General features: G+C 39.1%; 1 protein-coding gene across 1 annotated transcript in view; it reads right to left on the bottom strand.

Moving 5' to 3' along the window:
• LOC134814330 (ninein-like) overlaps positions 1-23019 on the bottom strand; it is a 53896-nt gene that overhangs the window by 5923 nt on the left and 24954 nt on the right. Inside the window, exons 18-27 of the mRNA XM_063822425.1 lie at positions 15906-16004; positions 14973-15095; positions 13575-13671; positions 12091-12143; positions 11182-11463; positions 3928-4119; positions 3675-3758; positions 3037-3198; positions 1926-2036; positions 1390-1419 (exon numbers count right to left, since the gene is read on the bottom strand). Coding sequence (XP_063678495.1) covers positions 1390-1419; positions 1926-2036; positions 3037-3198; positions 3675-3758; positions 3928-4119; positions 11182-11463; positions 12091-12143; positions 13575-13671; positions 14973-15095; positions 15906-16004 — 1233 coding nt within the window. The remainder of the gene's footprint in view (positions 1-1389; positions 1420-1925; positions 2037-3036; positions 3199-3674; positions 3759-3927; positions 4120-11181; positions 11464-12090; positions 12144-13574; positions 13672-14972; positions 15096-15905; positions 16005-23019) is intronic.

The raw sequence follows: 23019 nt of genomic DNA, 5'->3' as shown, positions 1-23019 counted from the left end.
AAGTAGCTGAAAATACTAAAGTAGCTGAAAATACTAAAGTAGCTGAAAATACTAAAGTAGCTGAAAATACTAAAGTAGATGAAAATAATAAAGTAGCTGAAAATACTAAAGTAGCTGAAAATACTAAAGTAGCTGAAAATACTGAAGTAGCTGAAAATACTAAAGTAGCTGAAAATACTAAAGTAGCTGAAAATACTGAAGTAGCTGAAAATACTAAAGTAGCTGAAAATACTAAAGTAGCTGAAAATACTAAAGTAGCTGAAAATACTAAAGTTGCTGAAAATAGCAAAGTAGCTGAAAATACTAAAGTAGCTGAAAATACTGAAGTAGCTGAAAATACTAAAGTAGCTGAAAATAATAAAGTAGCTGAAAATACTGAAGTAGCTGAAAATACTAAAGTAGCTGCAAATACTAAAGCAGCTGAAAATAATAAAGCAGCTGAAAATACTAAAGTAGCTGAAAATACTGAAGTAGCTGAAAATACTTAAGTAGCTGAAAATACTAAAGTAGCTGAAAAAACTAAAGGAGCTGAAAATACTAAAGTAGCTGAAAATACTAAAGTAGCTGAAAATACTAAAGTAGCTGCAAATAATAAAGTAGCTGAAAATACTGAAGTAGCTGAAAATACTAAAGTAGCTGCAAATAATAAAGTAGCTGAAAATACTAAAGTAGCTGAAAATACTGAAGTAGCTGAAAATACTGAAGTAGCTGAAAATACTTAAGTAGCTGAAAATACTAAAGTAGCTGAAAATACTAAAGTAGCTGAAAATACTAAAGTAGCTGAAAATACTAAAGTAGATGAAAATAATAAAGTAGCTGAAAATACTAAAGTAGCTGAAAATACTAAAGTAGCTGAAAATACTAAAGTAGCTGAAAATACTAAAGTAGCTGAAAATACTAAAGTAGCTGAAAATACTAAAGTAGCTGAAAATACTGAAGTAGCTGAAAATACTGAAGTAGCTGAAAATACTAAAGTAGCTGAAAATACTAAAGTAGCTGAAAATACTAAAGTAGCTGAAAATACTAAAGTTGCTGAAAATAGCAAAGTAGCTGAAAATACTAAAGTAGCTGAAAATACTAAAGTAGATGAAAATAATAAAGTAGCTGAAAATACTAAAGTAGCTGAAAATACTAAAGTAGCTGAAAATACTAAAGTAGCTGAAAATACTAAAGTAGCTGAAAATACTAAAGTAGCTGAAAATACTAAAGTAGCTGAAAATACTAAAGTAGCTGAAAATAATAAAGTAGCTGAAAATACTAAAGTAGCTGAAAATACTTAAGTAGCTGAAAATACTAAAGTTGCTGAAAATACTAAAGTTGCTGAAAATAGCAAAGTAGCTGAAAATACTAAAGTAGCTGAAAATACTAAAGGAGCTGCAAAGCACTTACTTTCAGGGACTGAAAACAGGACGAAGAACTCTGAAAATCAAGAAATATCAACACCTACAAACTTCATCTCTTTAATTATTAAGCTTCATTTTATGGGTTGTAAAAGCCGTGATGATAACTTTGTTCATCTCATATAATATTTAAAAACAACAACTAAACTTCCTTGAGAATTGCTGATGAGAGTCCTATATACAAGGACCACGGGGAGGGGGAGGGGGAGGGGGAGGAGGAGGGGGAGGGGGAGGGGAGGGGGAGGGGGAGGGGGAGGGGGACAACACACTTATTACACTAATTAATATACATAGCATAGCACAATAAACAGGAAAATAAATGCGGCACCTACTAAAAACAGAAACTAACTAATTAACCAACTAATTAGCAACTAAATAACTCTTAAAAGTAGCTGGGGGGGGGGGGGGGTGGTTTTGAAAATTCGGACACACCCGGACAGGGGGAGGGGGTGGTCTGAAAATCTGCGATTTTTGCGGACGTCCTAAGTATATGGCCCCTAATATAACTGATAAACAATAATTTACCATGTTCTGCTGCTGTAGATTAGCGCAGCACTTCATCATGTCCTGATATTCTGCTACCTGTTGCTCTATATCCAGCTCCAGTGTGTCCCTCACTGCTTTCACCTCTTCCACCTGTGGGAGGGGGTGACGTCATACCTGCATCATACCTACATCATACCTACGTCATACATACGTCATACCTACGTCATACCTACGTCATACATACGTCATACCTATGTCATACCTACATCATACCTACATAATACCTACGTCATACCTACGCCATACCTACATCATTTATAAACCTTAGCAATAAGTAGCTATTATAAACCTTAGTAATAAGTAGCTGTTATAAACCTTAGTAATAAGTAGCTATTATAAACCTTAGTAATAAGTAGCTATTATAAACCTTAGTAATAAGTAGCTATTATAAACCTTAGTAATAAGTAGCTATTATAAACCTTAGTAATAAGTAGCTATTATAAACCTTAGTAATAAGTAGCTATTATAAACCTTAGTAATAAGTAGCTATTATAAACCTTAGTAATAGTAGCTATTATAAACCTTAGTAATTAGTAGCTATTATAAACCTTAGTTATAAGTAGCTATTATAAACCTTAGTAATAAGTAGCTATTATAAACCTTAGTAATAAGTAGCTATTATAAACCTTAGTAATAAGTAGCTATTATAAACCTTAGTAATAGTAGCTATTATAAACCTTAGTAATAAGTAGCTATTATAAACCTTAGTAATAAGTAGCTATTATAAACCTTAGTAATAGTAGCTATTATAAACCTTAGTAATAAGTAGCTATTATAAACCTTAGTAATAAGTAGCTATTATAAACCTTAGTAATAAGTAGCTATTATAAACCTTAGTAATAAGTAGCTATTATAAACCTTAGTAATAAGTAGCTATTATTAACCTTAGTAATAAGTAGCTATTATAAACCTTAGTAATAGTAGCTATTATAAACCTTAGTAATAAGTAGCTATTATAAACCTTAGTAATAAGTAGCTATTATAAACCTTAGTAATAAGTAGCTATTATAAACCCTAGTAATAAGTAGCTATTATAAACCTTAGTAATAAGTAGCTATTATAAACCTTAGTAATTAGTAACCATAGTAACCTTAGTAATTAGCAACTCTTTCTCCTCTCCCAACCGCTCATTATCTACTCTCAGTTTACAGTTGTCGTTGTAGAACCTCTCCCTTTCACCTGATAAAACTACTAGTTGCTGTCCTAAATCCTTTAGCTGGGATTTTAGTGAGCTGATGTCTCCTGCTGTCTCCTGCAGAGCAGTCTGATATATTATTAGTACACGTGGTGGTAATAGTCAAATATAGTGGTGGTTATAGTGAAATATAGTGGTGGTAATAGTGAAATATAGTGGTGGTAATAGTGAAATATAGTGGTGGTAATAGTGAAATATAGTGGTGGTAATAGTGAAATATAGTGGTGGTAATAGTGAAATATAGTGGTGGTAATAGTGAAACATAGTGGTGGTAATAGTGAAACATAGTGGTGGTAATAGTGAAATATAGTGGTGGTAATAGTGAAATATAGTGGTGGTAATAGTGAAATAAAGTGGTGATAATAGTGAAATATAGTGGCGGTAATAGTGAAATATAGTGGTGGTAATAGTGAAATATAGTGGTGATAATAGTGAAATATAACGGTGATTATAGTGAAATATAGCTGTGATAAAGGTGAAATATAGCTGTGATAGTAGTGATGATAGTCCCCATCCCCTCTAGTTAATGTTACCTCTAATTGGTTCTGCAGTTCTGACACCCTATTATCCGTTTCCTTGTTGAGAGAGTCTACCAAAGCCTCGTAATCATTCTCCACCTGCACATTTTAAACACTGTTAGTAGTAGATATATAGTAACAGTTAACACTGTTAAAGATACTGTTCTCGTGTAGATTACTAACCTGGTTACTAACTAGGTTACTAACCTGGTTACTAACCAGGTTCACTATTACAACTACTATATAACCTGGAATAAATATAACGAACCTGATCTAGGTGAGATTTGAGAGTTTCTATTTCCCCTTCCTTACTGTCCAGAATGTGCTCCAGCTCTCCCTTCTCCTTGTGCCTGTGAGCTACTGCTTCTTCTAACTGGTTACTAGTTTCAGCTAACATATTCTGTGTGCTGGCTAGTTCGTCCGCTAGCGCACTCTTCTCTACCCGCCCTGCTTCTGTTTCCTGGGGTTATCATTATTATTACGCACTCTTCTCTACCCGCCCTGCTTCTGTTTCCTGGGGTTATCATTATTATTACGCACTATTCTCTACCCGCCCTGCTTCTGTTTCCTGGGGTTATCATTATTATTACGCACTCTTCTCTACCCGCCCTGCTTCTGTTTCCTGGGGTTATCATTATTATTACGCACTCTTCTCTACCCGCCCTGCTTCTGTTTCCTGGGGTTATCATTATTATTACGCACTCTTCTCTACCCGCCCTGCTTCTGTTTCCTGGGGTTATCATTATTATTACGCACTCTTCTCTACCCGCCCTGCTTCTGTTTCCTGGGGTTATCATTATTATTACGCACTCTTCTCTACCCGCCCTGCTTCTGTTTCCTGGGGTTATCATTATTATTACGCACTCTTCTCTACCCGCCCTGCTTCTGTTTCCTGGGGTTATCATTATTATTACGCACTCTTCTCTACCCGCCCTGCTTCTGTTTCCTGGGGTTATCATTATTATTACGCACTATTCTCTACCCGCCCTGCTTCTGTTTCCTGGGGTTATCATTATTATTACGCACTCTTCTCTACCCGCCCTGCTTCTGATTCCTGGGGTTATCATTATTATTACGCACTCTTCTCTACCCGCCCTGCTTCTGTTTCCTGGGGTTATCATTATTATTACGCACTCTTCTCTACCCGCCCTGCTTCTGTTTCCTGGGGTTATCATTATTATTACGCACTATTCTCTACCCGCCCTGCTTCTGTTTCCTGGGGTTATCATTATTATTACGCACTCTTCTCTACCCGCCCTGCTTCTGTTTCCTGGGGTTATCATTATTATTACGCACTCTTCTCTACCCGCCCTGCTTCTGTTTCCTGGGGTTATCATTATTATTACGCACTCTTCTCTACCCGCCCTGCTTCTGTTTCCTGGGGTTATCATTATTATTACGCACTCTTCTCTACCCGCCCTGCTTCTGTTTCCTGGGGTTATCATTATTATTACGCACTCTTCTCTACCCGCCCTGCTTCTGTTTCCTGGGGTTACCATTATTATTACGCACTCTTCTCTACCCGCCCTGCTTCTGTTTCCTGGGGTTATCATTATTATTACGCACTCTTCTCTACCCGCCCTGCTTCTGTTTCCTGGGGTTATCATTATTATTACGCACTCTTCTCTACCCGCCCTGCTTCTGTTTCCTGGGGTTATCATTATTATTACGCACTCTTCTCTACCCGCCCTGCTTCTGTTTCCTGGGGTTATCATTATTATTACGCACTCTTCTCTACCCGCCCTGCTTCTGTTTCCTGGGGTTATCATTATTATTACGCACTCTTCTCTACCCGCCCTGCTTCTGTTTCCTGGGGTTATCATTATTATTACGCACTCTTCTCTACCCGCCCTGCTTCTGTTTCCTGGGGTTATCATTATTATTACGCACTCTTCTCTACCCGCCCTGCTTCTGTTTCCTGGGGTTATCATTATTATTACGCACTCTTCTCTACCCGCCCTGCTTCTGTTTCCTGGGGTTATCATTATTATTACGCACTCTTCTCTACCCGCCCTGCTTCTGTTTCCTGGGGTTATCATTATTATTACGCACTCTTCTCTACCCGCCCTGCTTCTGTTTCCTGGGGTTATCATTATTATTACGCACTCTTCTCTACCCGCCCTGCTTCTGTTTCCTGGGGTTATCATTATTATTACGCACTCTTCTCTACCCGCCCTGCTTCTGTTTCCTGGGGTTATCATTATTATTACGCACTCTTCTCTACCCGCCCTGCTTCTGTTTCCTGGGGTTATCATTATTATTACGCACTCTTCTCTACCCGCCCTGCTTCTGTTTCCTGGGGTTATCATTATTATTACGCACTCTTCTCTACCCGCCCTGCTTCTGTTTCCTGGGGTTATCATTATTATTACGCACTCTTCTCTACCCGCCCTGCTTCTGTTTCCTGGGGTTATCATTATTATTACGCACTCTTCTCTACCCGCCCTGCTTCTGTTTCCTGGGGTTATCATTATTATTACGCACTCTTCTCTACCCGCCCTGCTTCTGTTTCCTGGGGTTATCATTATTATTAAGCACTCTTCTCTACCCGCCCTGCTTCTGTTTCCTGGGGTTATCATTATTATTACGCACTCTTCTCTACCCGCCCTGCTTCTGTTTCCTGGGGTTACCATTATTATTACGCACTCTTCTCTACCCGCCCTGCTTCTGTTTCCTGGGGTTATCATTATTATTACGCACTCTTCTCTACCCGCCCTGCTTCTGTTTCCTGGGGTTATCATTATTATTAAGCACTCTTCTCTACCCGCCCTGCTTCTGTTTCCTGGGGTTATCATTATTATTACGCACTCTTCTCTACCCGCCCTGCTTCTGTTTCCTGGGGTTATCATTATTATTACGCACTCTTCTCTACCCGCCCTGCTTCTGTTTCCTGGGGTTATCATTATTATTACGCACTCTTCTCTACCCGCCCTGCTTCTGTTTCCTGGGGTTATCATTATTATTACGCACTCTTCTCTACCCGCCCTGCTTCTGTTTCCTGGGGTTATCATTATTATTACGCACTCTTCTCTACCCGCCCTGCTTCTGTTTCCTGGGGTTATCATTATTATTACGCACTCTTCTCTACCCGCCCTGCTTCTGTTTTCTGGGGTTATCATTATTATTACGCACTCTTCTCTACCCGCCCTGCTTCTGTTTCCTGGGGTTATCATTATTATTACGCACTCTTCTCTACCCGCCCTGCATCTGTTTCCTGGGGTTATCATTATTATTACGCACTCTTCTCTACCCGCCCTGCTTCTGTTTCCTGGGGTTATCATTATTATTACGCACTCTTCTCTACCCGCCCTGCTTCTGTTTCCTGGGGTTATCATTATTATTACGCACTCTTCTCTACCCGCCCTGCTTCTGTTTCCTGGGGTTATCATTATTATTACGCACTCTTCTCTACCCGCCCTGCTTCTGTTTCCTGGGGTTATCATTATTGTTACGTACTCTTCTCTACCCGCCCTGCTTCTGTTTCCTGGGGTTATCATTAATATTACGCACTCTTCTCTACCCGCCCTGCTTCTGTTTCCTGGGGTTTTCATTATTATTACGCACTCTTCTCTACCCGCCCTGCTTCTGTTTCCTGGGGTTATCATTATTATTACGCACTCTTCTCTACCCGCCCTGCTTCTGTTTCCTGGGGTTATCATTATTATTACGCACTCTTCTCTACCCGCCCTGCTTCTGTTTCCTGGGGTTATCATTATTATTACGCACTCTTCTCTACCCGCCCTGCCTCTTGTATAAAGAGGAGAAACTACTTACTAGTACTGTATAAAAGTATAAAGTGTAATAAAAACCTTGAAAATAGATCTTACAACCCGCATATCTCCTCATCAATACGACCAACAGATATTTAGATACGAACACACTAACAAACACAGTAACAAACACAATAACAAACACACTAACAAACACACTAAAAAACTAAGAGTAGAGTTAGAAAGCAAAGCACGTGAAACACACACAAACTACTAATATAGTGCTACTAATATATTGCTCATACTATATATATCAGATCATTAATCAGCAGTAGTACACGGCTTGTCAGAGCACTTCTCATTACTTGTCACGTGGTCACGTGACTTCTCATTATTTGTCACGTGGTCACGTGACTTCTCATTACTTGTCACGTGGTCACGTGACTTCTCATTACTTGTCACGTGGTCACGTGACTTCTCATTACTTGTCACGTGGTCACGTGACTTCTCATTACTTGTCACGTGGTCACGTGACTTCTCATTACTTGTCACGTGGTCACGTGACTTCTCATTACTTGTCACGTGGTCACGTGACTTCTCATTACTTGTCACGTGGTCACGTGACTTCTCATTACTTGTCACGTGGTCACGTGACTTCTCATTACTTGTCACGTGACACGTGACTTCTCATTACTTGTCACGTGACTGGTACTTTGTTTCTTTGTAACTATTAGTTAATATCTCTATACTCTATACTACTATTAATGCTTTTCATACAAGTTACAACAAAGTTTTCATGTTATGTAGCCTGGGTTTGGACAGGCTATTACCCGCTTAAAATATTTCCATAACGATACATAATCAATGTAATTGATTTTTAGAGTTGTAATTAGTTTTTAAAAACATTATAGTATAATGTATATTGAGAGAGTATGCGTGTAGTAGTATGCGTGTAGTAGTATGCGTGTAGTAGTATGCGTGTAGTAGTATGCGTGTAGTAGTATGCGTGTAGTAGTATGCGTGTAGTAGTATGCATGTAGTAGTATGCGTGTAGTAGTATGCGTGTAGTAGTATGCGTGTAGTAGTATGCGTGTAGTAGTATGCGTGTAGTAGTATGCGTGTAGTAGTATGCGTGTAGTAGTATGCGTGTAGTAGTATGCGTGTAGTAGTATGCGTGTAGTAGTATGCGTGTAGTAGTATGCGTGTAGTAGTATGCGTGTAGTAGTATGCGTGTAGTAGTATGCGTGTAGTAGTATGCGTGTAGTAGTATGCGTGTAGTAGTATGCGTGTAGTAGTATGCGTGTAGTAGTATGCGTGTAGTAGTATGCGTGTAGTAGTATGCGTGTAGTAGTATGCGTGTAGTAGTATGCGTGTAGCAGTATGCGTGTAGTAGTATGCGTGTAGTAGTATGCGTGTAGCAGTATGTGTGTAGTAGTATGCGTGTAGCAGTATGTGTGTAGTAGTATGCGTGTAGTAGTATGCGTGTAGTAGTATGCGTGTAGTAGTATGCGTGTAGTAGTATGCGTGTAGTAGTATGCGTGTAGTAGTATGCGTGTAGTAGTATGCGTGTAGTAGTATGCGTGTAGTAGTATGCGTGTAGTAGTATGCGTGTAGTAGTATGCGTGTAGTAGTATGCGTGTAGTAGTATGCGTGTAGTAGTATGCGTGTAGCAGTATGTGTGTAGTAGTATGCGTGTAGTAGTATGCGTGTAGTAGTATGTGTGTAGTAGTATGCGTGTAGTAGTATGTGTGTAGTAGTATGCGTGTAGTAGTATGCGTGTAGTAGTATGCGTGTAGTAGTATGCGTGTAGTAGTATGCGTGTAGTAGTATGTGTGTAGTAGTATGCGTGTAGTAGTATGCGTGTAGTAGTATGCGTGTAGTAGTATGCGTGTAGCAGTATGTGTGTAGTAGTATGCGTGTAGTAGTATGCGTGTAGCAGTATGCGTGTAGTAGTATGCGTGTAGTAGTATGCGTGTAGCAGTATGTGTGTAGTAGTATGCGTGTAGCAGTATGTGTGTAGTAGTATGCGTGTAGTAGTATGCGTGTAGTAGTATGCGTGTAGTAGTATGCGTGTAGTAGTATGCGTGTAGTAGTATGCGTGTAGTAGTATGCGTGTAGTAGTATGCGTGTAGTAGTATGCGTGTAGTAGTATGCGTGTAGTAGTATGCGTGTAGCAGTATGTGTGTAGTAGTATGCGTGTAGTAGTATGCGTGTAGTAGTATGCGTGTAGTAGTATGCGTGTAGTAGTATGCGTGTAGTAGTATGCGTGTAGTAGTATGCGTGTAGTAGTATGTGTGTAGTAGTATGCGTGTAGTAGTATGTGTGTAGTAGTATGCGTGTAGTAGTATGCGTGTAGTAGTATGCGTGTAGTAGTATGCGTGTAGTAGTATGCGTGTAGTAGTATGTGTGTAGTAGTATGCGTGTAGTAGTATGCGTGTAGTAGTATGCGTGTAGTAGTATGCGTGTAGCAGTATGTGTGTAGTAGTATGCGTGTAGTAGTATGTGTGTAGTAGTATGCGTGTAGTAGTATGCGTGTAGTAGTATGCGTGTAGTAGTATGCGTGTAGTAGTATGCGTGTAGTAGTATGCGTGTAGCAGTATGTGTGTAGTAGTATGCGTGTAGTAGTATGCGTGTAGTAGTATGCGTGTAGTAGTATGCGTGTAGTAGTATGCGTGTAGTAGTATGCGTGTAGTAGTATGCGTGTAGTAGTATGCGTGTAGTAGTATGCGTGTAGTAGTATGCGTGTAGTAGTATGCGTGTAGTAGTATGCGTGTAGTAGTATGCGTGTAGTAGTATGCGTGTAGTAGTATGCGTGTAGTAGTATGCGTGTAGTAGTATGCGTGTAGTAGTATGCGTGTAGTAGTATGCGTGTAGTAGTATGCGTGTAGTAGTATGCGTGTAGTAGTATGCGTGTAGTAGTATGCGTGTAGTAGTATGCGTGTAGTAGTATGCGTGTAGTAGTATGCGTGTAGCAGTATGTGTGTTGTAGTATGCGTGTAGTAGTATGCGTGTAGTAGTATGCGTGTAGTAGTATGCGTGTAGTAGTATGCGTGTAGTAGTATGCGTGTAGTAGTATGCGTGTAGTAGTATGCGTGTAGTAGTATATAATAAATAATATCCAGTAGTATTTATACTACTATTTATACTTTATAAAGCATTACCAATCAGTACCTTATAATGAATGGTAAACAATAAGCTGATGTTGAATCTACTAATCTATACGGGTTACACTAGACCTAGTAAACCTCTAACTAATAGAACAAAACAAACACAATTCAAATGAAATGAAAATGTCATTTTGTTTCAAATAAAACGGCAATGATCTCGAGAGAAGAAATACGAGCATCCATTTTAAACGATCACACTAGACGAATTGCAATTGATTTTATCGTATTTCTTCAATTTCAGGTCAAGTAGCGATGACTGAATGGATATTGTATTGCATAGTGTGCCGTACATTGAGGAGCGTAAGGTAAGCGGTGTCATAGCACTGATAACTATGGAGTGCTACCCACAGGCACCTAGATATGCTCTAACTAGTAGTGCCCATCTACCTTTACAACTCTTTAGGCTGGGACAACACATTCCTTACCTGCTTCAACACATTCCTGCACAGAAATGTGAGAAATTATTTGATGACCTAACTATTATCCCTGATTATTACCCATTGATTGCAGTTCTACTATTTAGATTGATCGTAATTGAAAATAGTATTTAATACACATTTTGTTTCTTTAAAAAAAATAATAACTTATTTGTTATATTAATAGATTGACGAGATGAAATTAATTCACGATCAATCAAATACTGACCTGGGTCTGTTCAGATAGTTTCCTCTCCAAAAGTTTCACCTGAATTTCACTTTCATCCTTATCTTGCTCCAGCTCAGATAATTTCTTCTCCTGAAGTTTCACCTGACTTTCACTTTCAGCTTTAACTTGCTTCAGCTCAGATAATTTCTCCTCGATACGTTTCACCTGAATTTCACTTTCATCCTTTTCTTGCTTCATTTGAGAGACTATAAGAGACAACTCTGTCTTCTCTTTTTCAACTGTGTCTAGTTTCAAAGAGAACCACTCCTTCATGTCAACAAGCTGAAACCAAGTCCTATTGTGAACAAGGTATATGTAAATATGTGTAGTACCTCAGTGTATATGTGAATATGTGTAGTATCTCAGTGTTAAGGTATATGTAAATATGTGTAGTACCTCAGTGTTAAGGTATATGTAAATATGTGTAGTACCTCAGTGTTAAGGTATATGTAAATATGTGTAGTACCTCAGTGTTAAGGTATATGTAAATATGTGTAGTACCTCAGTGTTAAGGTATATGTAAATATGTGTAGTACCTCAGTGTTAAGGTATATGTAAATATGTGTAGTACCTCAGTGTTAAGGTATATGTAAATATGTGTAGTACCTCAGTGTTAAGGTATATGTGAATATGTGTAGTACCTCAGTGTTAAGGTATATGTGAATATGTGTAGTACCTCAGTGTTAAGGTATATGTAAATATGTGTAGTACCTCAGTGTTAAGGTATATGTAAATATGTGTAGTACCTCAGTGTTAAGGTATATGTAAATATGTGTAGTACCTCAGTGTTAAGGTATATGTAAATATGTGTAGTACCTCAGTGTTAAGGTATATGTAAATATGTGTAGTACCTCAGTGTTAAGGTAAATATGTGTAGTACCTCAGTGTTAAGGTAAATATGTGTAGTACCTCAGTGTTAAGCGTCTGATTTTCTTCTTCTTTCTCATTCTCTGTTTCCATGCCTGAGAAAAAATCAGACTTTAAACCTCATAGTTTCTCACAAACTATTACTCTTAACGTTAAATGATTACCTTACTCGGGAATATTATAGCGGGTTAATTTATGACTGGGAAAATTAATGACCGGGAAAAATATGGCGGACTTTCCCAAAACCCGCCAAATTATCCCGGTCATGTATTTACCGGTGGCCGACCTTTGAAGTTTTTTTTTCAGAGGTCAACAAATTTCTAACCGAAATTTCTGTTTTTGTTACTTGTTAAAGAAGTTATTTCAATTTACAGTTATATTATTATGAGTTATTGATATTACTCAGAAATAGAAAAAAAGACACGTCTATTTAAAGGAGAATAAATCTAAGCAATAATAAGTCAAATCTTCATTAAAGCGTATTCTCATTCTCATTATCGCTAATGTCCCCGCCATTATCATTATCGATATCCCCCTGAGCTGCTGACCGTCAAATTCGAAGTTGTATTGTTGTCTTAACAAGACTTTCATTTTGTCCGCTAATGGGGCTACTGCTCTGAAGGTCAGTCGGAGCTTAATTTCCTGCCCACCGCTTGGTATTGGGGAACGTCTTGGCTTTGCATCTTCAACTGCTCCAGTAATCAATCCACCGTGGACCGGTTTTTTTTATGACTGGTAAAATTTTTGACCGGGAAAAATATGGCGAAATCTTCCAAAACCCACCACTAAACGGATTATCCCGGTTATAATATTCCCGAGTAAGGTATATCCAAAGTTTGTTCGCCATTGGGGTGTGTCTGGGTGTCAAAGATCTTCAAGGTGGGTGCTACTTGTGATGAACTTTAGAAGGATGGGATGGTAATACTCGGTCTGGCCGCCTGGAAGCCCATAGAATTCCAGTTCAGAAACCGAGTTACGAGGTGCAGCTACTGATGAGAAGCCTCCTTAAAGTTTATTTGGGTTAGAAACGACATCTGGGTCCCTACCCTCGCACAAGATTATTCTCAATTTTCTTGTCGTGTTCCACAACTCACAAACTATTACTCTTAACGTTAAATGGTGCGTTAAGTTAGATATTAAAATACAGAAAAAATTTGAACCAATTCATATTCACGAAAAAATGTATGATAAAAGATATGTGCAAATGCGCTATTTGCACCCACGCCCCTTCCCCTCCCCACTGAAATAACGTCTCTCACTTACCCTCCCCTCCCCCGCCCCCTCCCCACTGAAATAACGTCTCTCACTTACCCTCCCCTCCCCCGCCCCCTCCCCACTCCCACTGAAATAACGTCTCTCACTTACCCTCCCCCGCCCCCTCCCCACTCCCACTGAAATAACGTCTCTCACCTCCCCTCCCCCGCCCCCTCCCCACTCCCACTGAAATAACGTCTCTCACCTCCCCTCCCCCGCCCTACTCCCACTGAAATAACGTCTCTCACAGTGTATATGTGTCTCTCACTTACCCTGTTTCTTGAGTTTAGTGCACTCAGTCTCAGCCTCGTCCAGTGCACACTTAGTGTTCTCTAACTCTACTGACAGGTCGGTAACCGTCGTCTGCAGCTATAATAGGGAGGCATTAGCTAGCTACTGCAGCTATATTAGGGAGGCATTAGCTAGCTACTGCAGCTATAATAGGGAGGCATTAGCTAGCTACTGCAGCTATAATAGGGAGGCATTAGCTACCTACTGCAGCTATAATAGGGAGGCATTAGCTAGCTACTGCAGCTATAATAGGGAGGCATTAGCTAGCTACTGCAGCTATAATAGGGAGGCATTAGCTAGCTACTGCAGCTATAATAGGGAGGCATTAGCTACCTACTGCAGCTATAATAGGGAGGCATTAGCTAGCTACTGCAGCTATAATAGGGAGGCATTAGCTAGCTACTGCAGCTATAATAGGGAGGCATTAGCTAGCTACTGCAGCTATAATAGGGAGGCATTAGCTAGCTACTGCAGCTATAATAGGGAGGCATTAGCTACCTACTGCAGCTATAATAGGGAGGCATTAGCTAGCTACTGCAGCTATAATAGGGAGGCATTAGCTAGCTACTGCAGCTATAATAGGGAGGCATTAGCTAGCTACTGCAGCTATAATAGGGAGGCATTAGCTAGCTACTGCAGCTATAATAGGGAGGCATTAGCTACCTACTGCAGCTATACTAGGGAGGCATTAGCTAGCTACTGCAGCTATAATAGGGAGGCATTAGCTAGCTACTGCAGCTATAATAGGGAGGCATTAGCTAGCTACTGCAGCTATAATAGGGAGGCATTAGCTAGCTACTGCAGCTATAATATGGAGGCATTAGCTAGCTACTGCAGCTATAATAGGGAGGCATTAGCTAGCTACTGCAGCTATAATAGGGAGGCATTAGCTAGCTACTGCAGCTATAATAGGGAGGCATTAGCTAGCTACTGCAGCTATAATAGGGAGGCATTAGCTAGCTACTGCAGCTATAATAAGGAGGCATTAGCTAGCTACTGCAGCTATAATAGGGAGGCATTAGCTAGCTACTGCAGCTATAAAAGGGAGGCATTAGTTAGCTACTGCAGCTATAATAGGGAGGCATTAGCTAGCTACTGCAGCTATAATAGGGAGGCATTAGCTACCTACTGCAGCTATAATAGGGAGGCATTAGCTAGCTACGGTAACACGAAATCTGTCCGACAGCGACATCTGTCCGACTCAGGGTACCAACAAACAAAAAACTGTCCGAAATTGTGATCTGATTTCAATACGACACATTTCCAATTATTAGAGAAATTTCTTATTACTCACTCTTTGAAACTGAAATCTATACAATAATTTCTTATTACTCACTCTTTTGAAACTTAAATCTATACAATTATTTCTTATTACTCACTCTTTTGATAAGATCACCAGATACCAGACTCTTTTCTTGGAGTGCTGCCAACTCTGAAGCGCGAGCCGTGCTTGCTGTTTTCTCTTCCTCCAACTTCAGGATAGAACTTTCCAACACTTTCACCTGGTTAGTAGTAGATAATAGTAGATAGTGGATCACATCAGGATTCATGTTACAAAGATGATTACCTAGAGACTTGTTAGGAAAAACAGCATCTCGTTATAATTATATAAATCCTAAAGTTATAACTGATAAGCTAATAACCAGAGATAAGAGTAATAGTGTAATGCTTTTGAAGGGAAACACACAACGTAAGGGAAACACACAACGTAAGGGAAACACACAACGTAAGGGAAACACACAACGTAAGGGAAACACACAACGTAAGGGAAACACACAACGTAAGGGAAACACACAACGTAAGGGAAACACACAACGTAAGGGAAACACACAACGTAAGGGAAACACACAACGTAAGAGAAACACACAACGTAAGGGAAACACACAACGTAAGGGAAACACACAACGTAAGGGAAACACACAACGTAAGAGAAACACACAACGTAAGGGAAACACACAACGTAAGGGAAACACACAACGTAAGGGAAACACACAACGTAAGGGAAACACACAACGTAAGGGAAACACACAACGTAAGGGAAACACACAACGTAAGGCTTGAATTCGTCGTAAAACGACATCATTAGAGCCTGTGAAAACTTTTAACTTTAAGATAAGCACTCTATCAAGTAAAATTCAAGAGTAATAGTGACTCTCCTAAAACAGCAGAGAACCGTATACCTTGTGTTTATGTTGCACATACCTAGTGTTTATGTTGCAAATACCTTGTATTTATGTTGCACATACCTTGTGTTAATGTTGCACATATATTGTGTTTATGTTGCACATACCTAGTGTTAATGTTGCACATACCTTGTATTTATGTTGCTCCATATCAACAGCCCGTTCGCGTTCAATCTTCTGTACTTGTTCAGTTAGCTGACCTATGTTCTCCTTACACTCCACTCTGCACTATACAGGGGGTTATAGTTTACTCACTATACAGGGGGTTATAGTTTACTCACTATACAGGGGGTTATAGTTTACTCACTATACAGGGGGTTATAGTTTACTCACTATACAGGGGGTTATAGTTTACTCACTATACAGGGGGTTATAGTTTACTCACTATACAGGGGGTTATAGTTTACTCACTATACAGGGGGTTATAGTTTACTCACTATACAGGGGGTTATAGTTTACTCACTATACAGGGGGTTATAGTTTACTCACTATACAGGGGGTTATAGTTTACTCACTATACAGAAGGTTATAGTTTACTCACTATACAGGGGGTTATAGTTTACTCACTATACAGGGGGTTATAGTTTACTCACTATACACTATACAGGGGGTTATAGTTTACTCACTATACAGGGGGTTATAGTTTACTCACTATACAGGGGGTTATAGTTTACTCACTATACAGGGGGTTATAGTTTACTCGCTATACAGGGGGTTACAGTTTACTCACTATACAGGGGGTTATAGTTTACTCACTATACAGGGGGTTATAGTTTACTCACTATACAGGGGGTTATAGTTTACTCGCTATACAGGGGGTTATAGTTTACCCACTATACAGGGGGTTATAGTTTACTAACTATACAGGGGGTTATAGTTTACTCACTATACAGGGGGTTATAGTTTACTCACTATACAGGGGGTTATAGTTTACCCACTATACAGGGGGTTATAGTTTACCCACTATACAGGGGGTTATAGTTTACTCACTATACAGGGGGTTATAGTTTACTCACTATACAGGGGGTTATAGTTTACTCACTATACAGGGGGTTATAGTTTACTCACTATACAGGGGGTTATAGTTTACCCACTATACAGGGGGTTATAGTTTACTCACTATACAGGGGGTTATAGTTTACCCACTTTTCAGGGGGTTATAGTTTACTCACTATACAGGGGGTTATAGTTTACCCACTATACAGGGGGTTATAGTTTACTCACTATACAGGGGGTTATAGTTTACTCACTATACAGGGGGTTATAGTTTACCCACTATACAGGGGGTTATAGTTTACTCACTATACAGAGGGTTATAGTTTACCCACTATACAGGGGGTTATAGTTTACTCACTATACAGGGGGTTATAGTTTACTCACTTTACAGGGGGTTATAGTTTACTCACTATACAGGGGGTTATAGTTTACTCACTATACAGGGGGTTATAGTTTACTCACTAAACAGGGGGTTATAGTTTACTCACTATACAGGGGGTTATAGTTTACCCACTATACAGGGGGTTATAGTTTACTCACTATACAGGGGGTTATAGTTTACTCACTTTACAGGGGGTTATAGTTTACTCACTATACAGGGGGTTATAGTTTACTCACTATACAGGGGGTTATAGTTTACTCACTAAACAGGGGGTTATAGTTTACTCACTAAACAGGGGGTTATAGTTTACTCACTATACAGGGGGTTATAGTTTACTCACTATACAGGGGGTTATAGTTTACTCACTATACAGGGGGTTATAGTTTACTCACTATACAGGGGGTTATAGTTTACTCACTATACAGGGGGTTATAATTTACTCACTATACAGGGGGTTATAGTTTACTCACTATATAGGGGGTTACAATTTACTCACTATACAGGGGGTTACAGTTTACTCACTATACAGGGGGTTACAGTTTACTCACTATACAGGGGGTTATAGTTTACTCACTATACACTATACAGGGGTTATAGTTTACTCACTATACAGGGGGTTATAGTTTACTCACTATACACTATACAGGGGTTATAGTTTACTCACTATACAGGGGGTTATAGTTTACTCACTATACAGGGTGTTACAGTTTACTCACTATACAGGGGGTTACAGTTTACTCACTATACAGGGGGTTACAGTTTACTCACTATACAGGGGGTTATAGTTTACTCACTATACACTATACAGGGGTTATAGTTTACTCACTATACAGGAGGTTATAGTTTACTCACTATACAGGGGGTTATAGTTTACTCACTATACAGGGGGTTACAGTTTACTCACTATACAGGGGGTTATAGTTTACTCACTATACAGGGGGTTATAGTTTACTCACTATACAGGGGGTTATAGTTTACTCACTATACAGGGGGTTATAGTTTACTCACTATACAGGGGGTTATAGTTTACTCACTATACAGGGGGTTATAGTTTACTCACTATACAGGGGGTTATAGTTTACTCACTATACAGGGGGTTATAGTTTACTCACTATACAGGGGGTTATAGTTTACTCACTATACAGGGGGTTATAGTTTACTCACTATACAGGGGGTATAGTTTACTCACTATACAGGGGGTTATAGTTTACTCACTATACAGGGGGTTACAGTTTACTCACTATACAGGGGGTATAGTTTACTCACTATACAGGGGGTATAGTTTACTCACTATACAGGGGGTTATAGTTTACTCACTATACAGGGGGTTATAGTTTACTCACTATACAGGGGGTTATAGTTTACTCACTATACAGGGGGTTATAGTTTACTCACTATACACTATAAAGGGGGTTATAGTTTACTCACTATACAGGGGGTTATAGTTTACTCACTATACACTATACAGGGGGTTATAGTTTACTCACTATACAGGGGGTTATAGTTTACTCACTATACAGGGGGTTATAGTTTACTCACTATACAGGGGGTTATAGTTTACTCACTATACAGGGGGTTATAGTTTACTCACTATACAGGGGGTTATAGTTTACTCACTATACACTATACAGGGGGTTATAGTTTACTCACTATACAGGGGGTTATAGTTTACTCACTATACAGGGGGTTACAGTTTACTCACTATACAGGGGGTTACAGTTTACTCACTATACAGGGGGTTATAGTTTACTCACTATACACTATACAGGGGTTATAGTTTACTCACTATACAGGGGGTTATAGTTTACTCACTATACACTATACAGGGGTTATAGTTTACTCACTATACAGGGGGTTATAGTTTACTCACTATACAGGGGGTTACAGTTTACTCACTATACAGGGGGTTACAGTTTACTCACTATACAGGGGGTTACAGTTTACTCACTATACAGGGGGTTATAGTTTACTCACTATACACTATACAGGGGTTATAGTTTACTCACTATACAGGAGGTTATAGTTTACTCACTATACAGGGGGTTATAGTTTACTCACTATACAGGGGGTTACAGTTTACTCACTATACAGGGGGTTATAGTTTACTCACTATACAGGGGGTTATAGTTTATTCACTATACAGGGGGTTATAGTTTACTCACTATACAGGGGGTTATAGTTTACTCACTATACAGGGGGTTATAGTTTACTCACTATACAGGGGGTTATAGTTTACTCACTATACAGGGGGTTATAGTTTACTCACTATACAGGGGGTTATAGTTTACTCACTATACAGGGGGTTATAGTTTACTCACTATACAGGGGGTATAGTTTACTCACTATACAGGGGGTTATAGTTTACTCACTATACAGGGGGTTATAGTTTACTCACTATACAGGGGGTATAGTTTACTCACTATACAGGGGGTTATAGTTTACTCACTATACAGGGGGTTATAGTTTACTCATTATACAGGGGGTTATAGTTTACTCACTATACAGGGGGTTATAGTTTACTCACTATACACTATACAGGGGGTTATAGTTTACTCACTATACAGGGGGTTATAGTTTACTCACTATACACTATACAGGGGGTTATAGTTTACTCACTATACAGGGGGTTATAGTTTACTCACTATACAGGGGGTTATAGTTTACTCACTATACAGGGGGTTATAGTTTACTCACTATACAGGGGGTTATAGTTTACTCACTATACAGGGGGTTATAGTTTACTCACTATACACTATACAGGGGGTTATAGTTTACTCACTATACAGGGGGTTATAGTTTACTCACTATACAGGGGGTTATAGTTTACTCACTATACAGGGGGTTATAGTTTACTCACTATACAGGGGGTTATAGTTTACTCACTATACAGGGGGTTATAGTTTACTCACTATACAGGGGGTTATAGTTTACTAACTATACAGGGGGTTATAGTTTACTCACTATACAGGGGGTTATAGTTTACTCACTATACACTATACAGGGGGTTATAGTTTACTCACTATACAGGGGGTTATAGTTTACTCACTATACACTATACAGGGGGTTATAGTTTACTCACTATACAGGGGGTTATAGTTTACTCACTATACAGGGGGTTATAGTTTACTCACTATACAGGGGGTTATAGTTTACTCACTATACAGGGGGTTATAGTTTACTCACTATACAGGGGGTTATAGTTTACTCACTATACACTATACAGGGGGTTATAGTTTACTCACTATACAGGGGGTTATAGTTTACTCACTATACAGAGGGTTATAGTTTACTCACTATACAGGGGGTTATAGTTTACTCACTATACAGGGGGTTATAGTTTACTCACTATACAGGGGGTTATAGTTTACTCACTATACAGGGGGTTATAGTTTACTAACTATACAGGGGGTTATAGTTTACTCACTATACAGGGGGTTATAGTTTACTCACTATATAGGGGGTTATAGTTTACTCACTATACAGGGGGTTACAGTTTACTCACTATACAGGGGGTTACAGTTTACTCACTATACAGGGGGTTAAAGTTTACTCACTATACACTATACAGGGGGTTATAGTTTACTCACTATACAGGGGGTTATAGTTTACTCACTATACAGGGGGGTTATATTTTACTCACTATACAGGGGGTTATATTTTACTCACTATACAGGGGGTTATAATTTACTCACTATACACTATACAGGGGGTTATAGTTTACTCACTATACAGGGGGTTATAGTTTACTCACTATACAGGGGGTTATAGTTTACTCACTATACAGGGGTTACAGTTTACTCACTATACAGGGGGTTATAGTTTACTCACTATACAGGGGGTTATAGTTTACTCACTATACAGGGGTTATAGTTTACTCACTATACAGGGGGTTACAGTTTACTCACTATACAGGGGGTTATAGTTTACTCACTATACAGGGGGTTATAGTTTACTCACTATACAGGGGGTTATAGTTTACTCACTATACACTATACAGGGGGTTATAGTTTACTCACTATACAGGGGGTTATAGTTTACTCACTATACAGGGGGTTATAGTTTACTCACTATACAGGGGGTTATAGTTTACTCACTATACAGGGGGTTATAGTTTACTCACTATACAGGGGGTTATAGTTTACTCACTATACAGGGGGTTATAGTTTACTAACTATACAGGGGGTTATAGTTTACTCACTATACAGGGGGTTATAGTTTACTCACTATACACTATACAGGGGGTTATAGTTTACTCACTATACAGGGGGTTATAGTTTACTCACTATACACTATACAGGGGGTTATAGTTTACTCACTATACAGGGGGTTATAGTTTACTCACTATACAGGGGGTTATAGTTTACTCACTATACAGGGGGTTATAGTTTACTCACTATACAGGGGGTTATAGTTTACTCACTATACAGGGGGTTATAGTTTACTCACTATACACTATACAGGGGGTTATAGTTTACTCACTATACAGGGGGTTATAGTTTACTCACTATACAGGGGGTTATAGTTTACTCACTATACAGGGGGTTATAGTTTACTCACTATACAGGGGGTTATAGTTTACTCACTATACAGGGGGTTATAGTTTACTCACTATACAGGGGGTTATAGTTTACTAACTATACAGGGGGTTATAGTTTACTCACTATACAGGGGGTTATAGTTTACTCACTATATAGGGGGTTATAGTTTACTCACTATACAGGGGGTTACAGTTTACTCACTATACAGGGGGTTACAGTTTACTCACTATACAGGGGGTTAAAGTTTACTCACTATACACTATACAGGGGGTTATAGTTTACTCACTATACAGGGGGTTATAGTTTACTCACTATACAGGGGGGTTATATTTTACTCACTATACAGGGGGTTATATTTTACTCACTATACAGGGGGTTATAATTTACTCACTATACACTATACAGGGGGTTATAGTTTACTCACTATACAGGGGGTTATAGTTTACTCACTATACAGGGGGTTATAGTTTACTCACTATACAGGGGTTACAGTTTACTCACTATACAGGGGGTTATAGTTTACTCACTATACAGGGGGTTATAGTTTACTCACTATACAGGGGGTTATAGTTTACTAACTATACAGGGGGTTATAGTTTACTCACTATACAGGGGGTTATAGTTTACTCACTATATAGGGGGTTATAGTTTACTCACTATACAGGGGGTTACAGTTTACTCACTATACAGGGGGTTACAGTTTACTCACTATACAGGGGGTTAAAGTTTACTCACTATACACTATACAGGGGGTTATAGTTTACTCACTATACAGGGGGTTATAGTTTACTCACTATACAGGGGGGTTATATTTTACTCACTATACAGGGGGTTATATTTTACTCACTATACAGGGGGTTATAATTTACTCACTATACACTATACAGGGGGTTATAGTTTACTCACTATACAGGGGGTTATAGTTTACTCACTATACAGGGGGTTATAGTTTACTCACTATACAGGGGTTACAGTTTACTCACTATACAGGGGGTTATAGTTTACTCACTATACAGGGGGTTATAGTTTACTCACTATACAGGGGTTATAGTTTACTCACTATACAGGGGGTTACAGTTTACTCACTATACAGGGGGTTATAGTTTACTCACTATACAGGGGGTTATAGTTTACTCACTATACAGGGGGTTATAGTTTACTCACTATACACTATACAGGGGGTTATAGTTTACTCACTATACAGGGGGTTATAGTTTACTCACTATACAGGGGGTTATAGTTTACTCACTATACAGGGGGTTATAGTTTACTCACTATACAGGGGGTTATAGTTTACTCACTATACAGGGGGTTATAGTTTACTCAC

The sequence above is a fragment of the Bolinopsis microptera genome, chromosome 4 (assembly GCF_026151205.1).
Source record: "Bolinopsis microptera isolate Bmic1 chromosome 4, MBARI_Bmic_1.0, whole genome shotgun sequence".
Taxonomy (NCBI): Eukaryota; Metazoa; Ctenophora; class Tentaculata; order Lobata; family Bolinopsidae; genus Bolinopsis; species Bolinopsis microptera.
The sequence above is the reverse complement of the archived record's forward strand: the minus strand, read 5'-3'. Positions and strand labels throughout refer to the sequence as shown.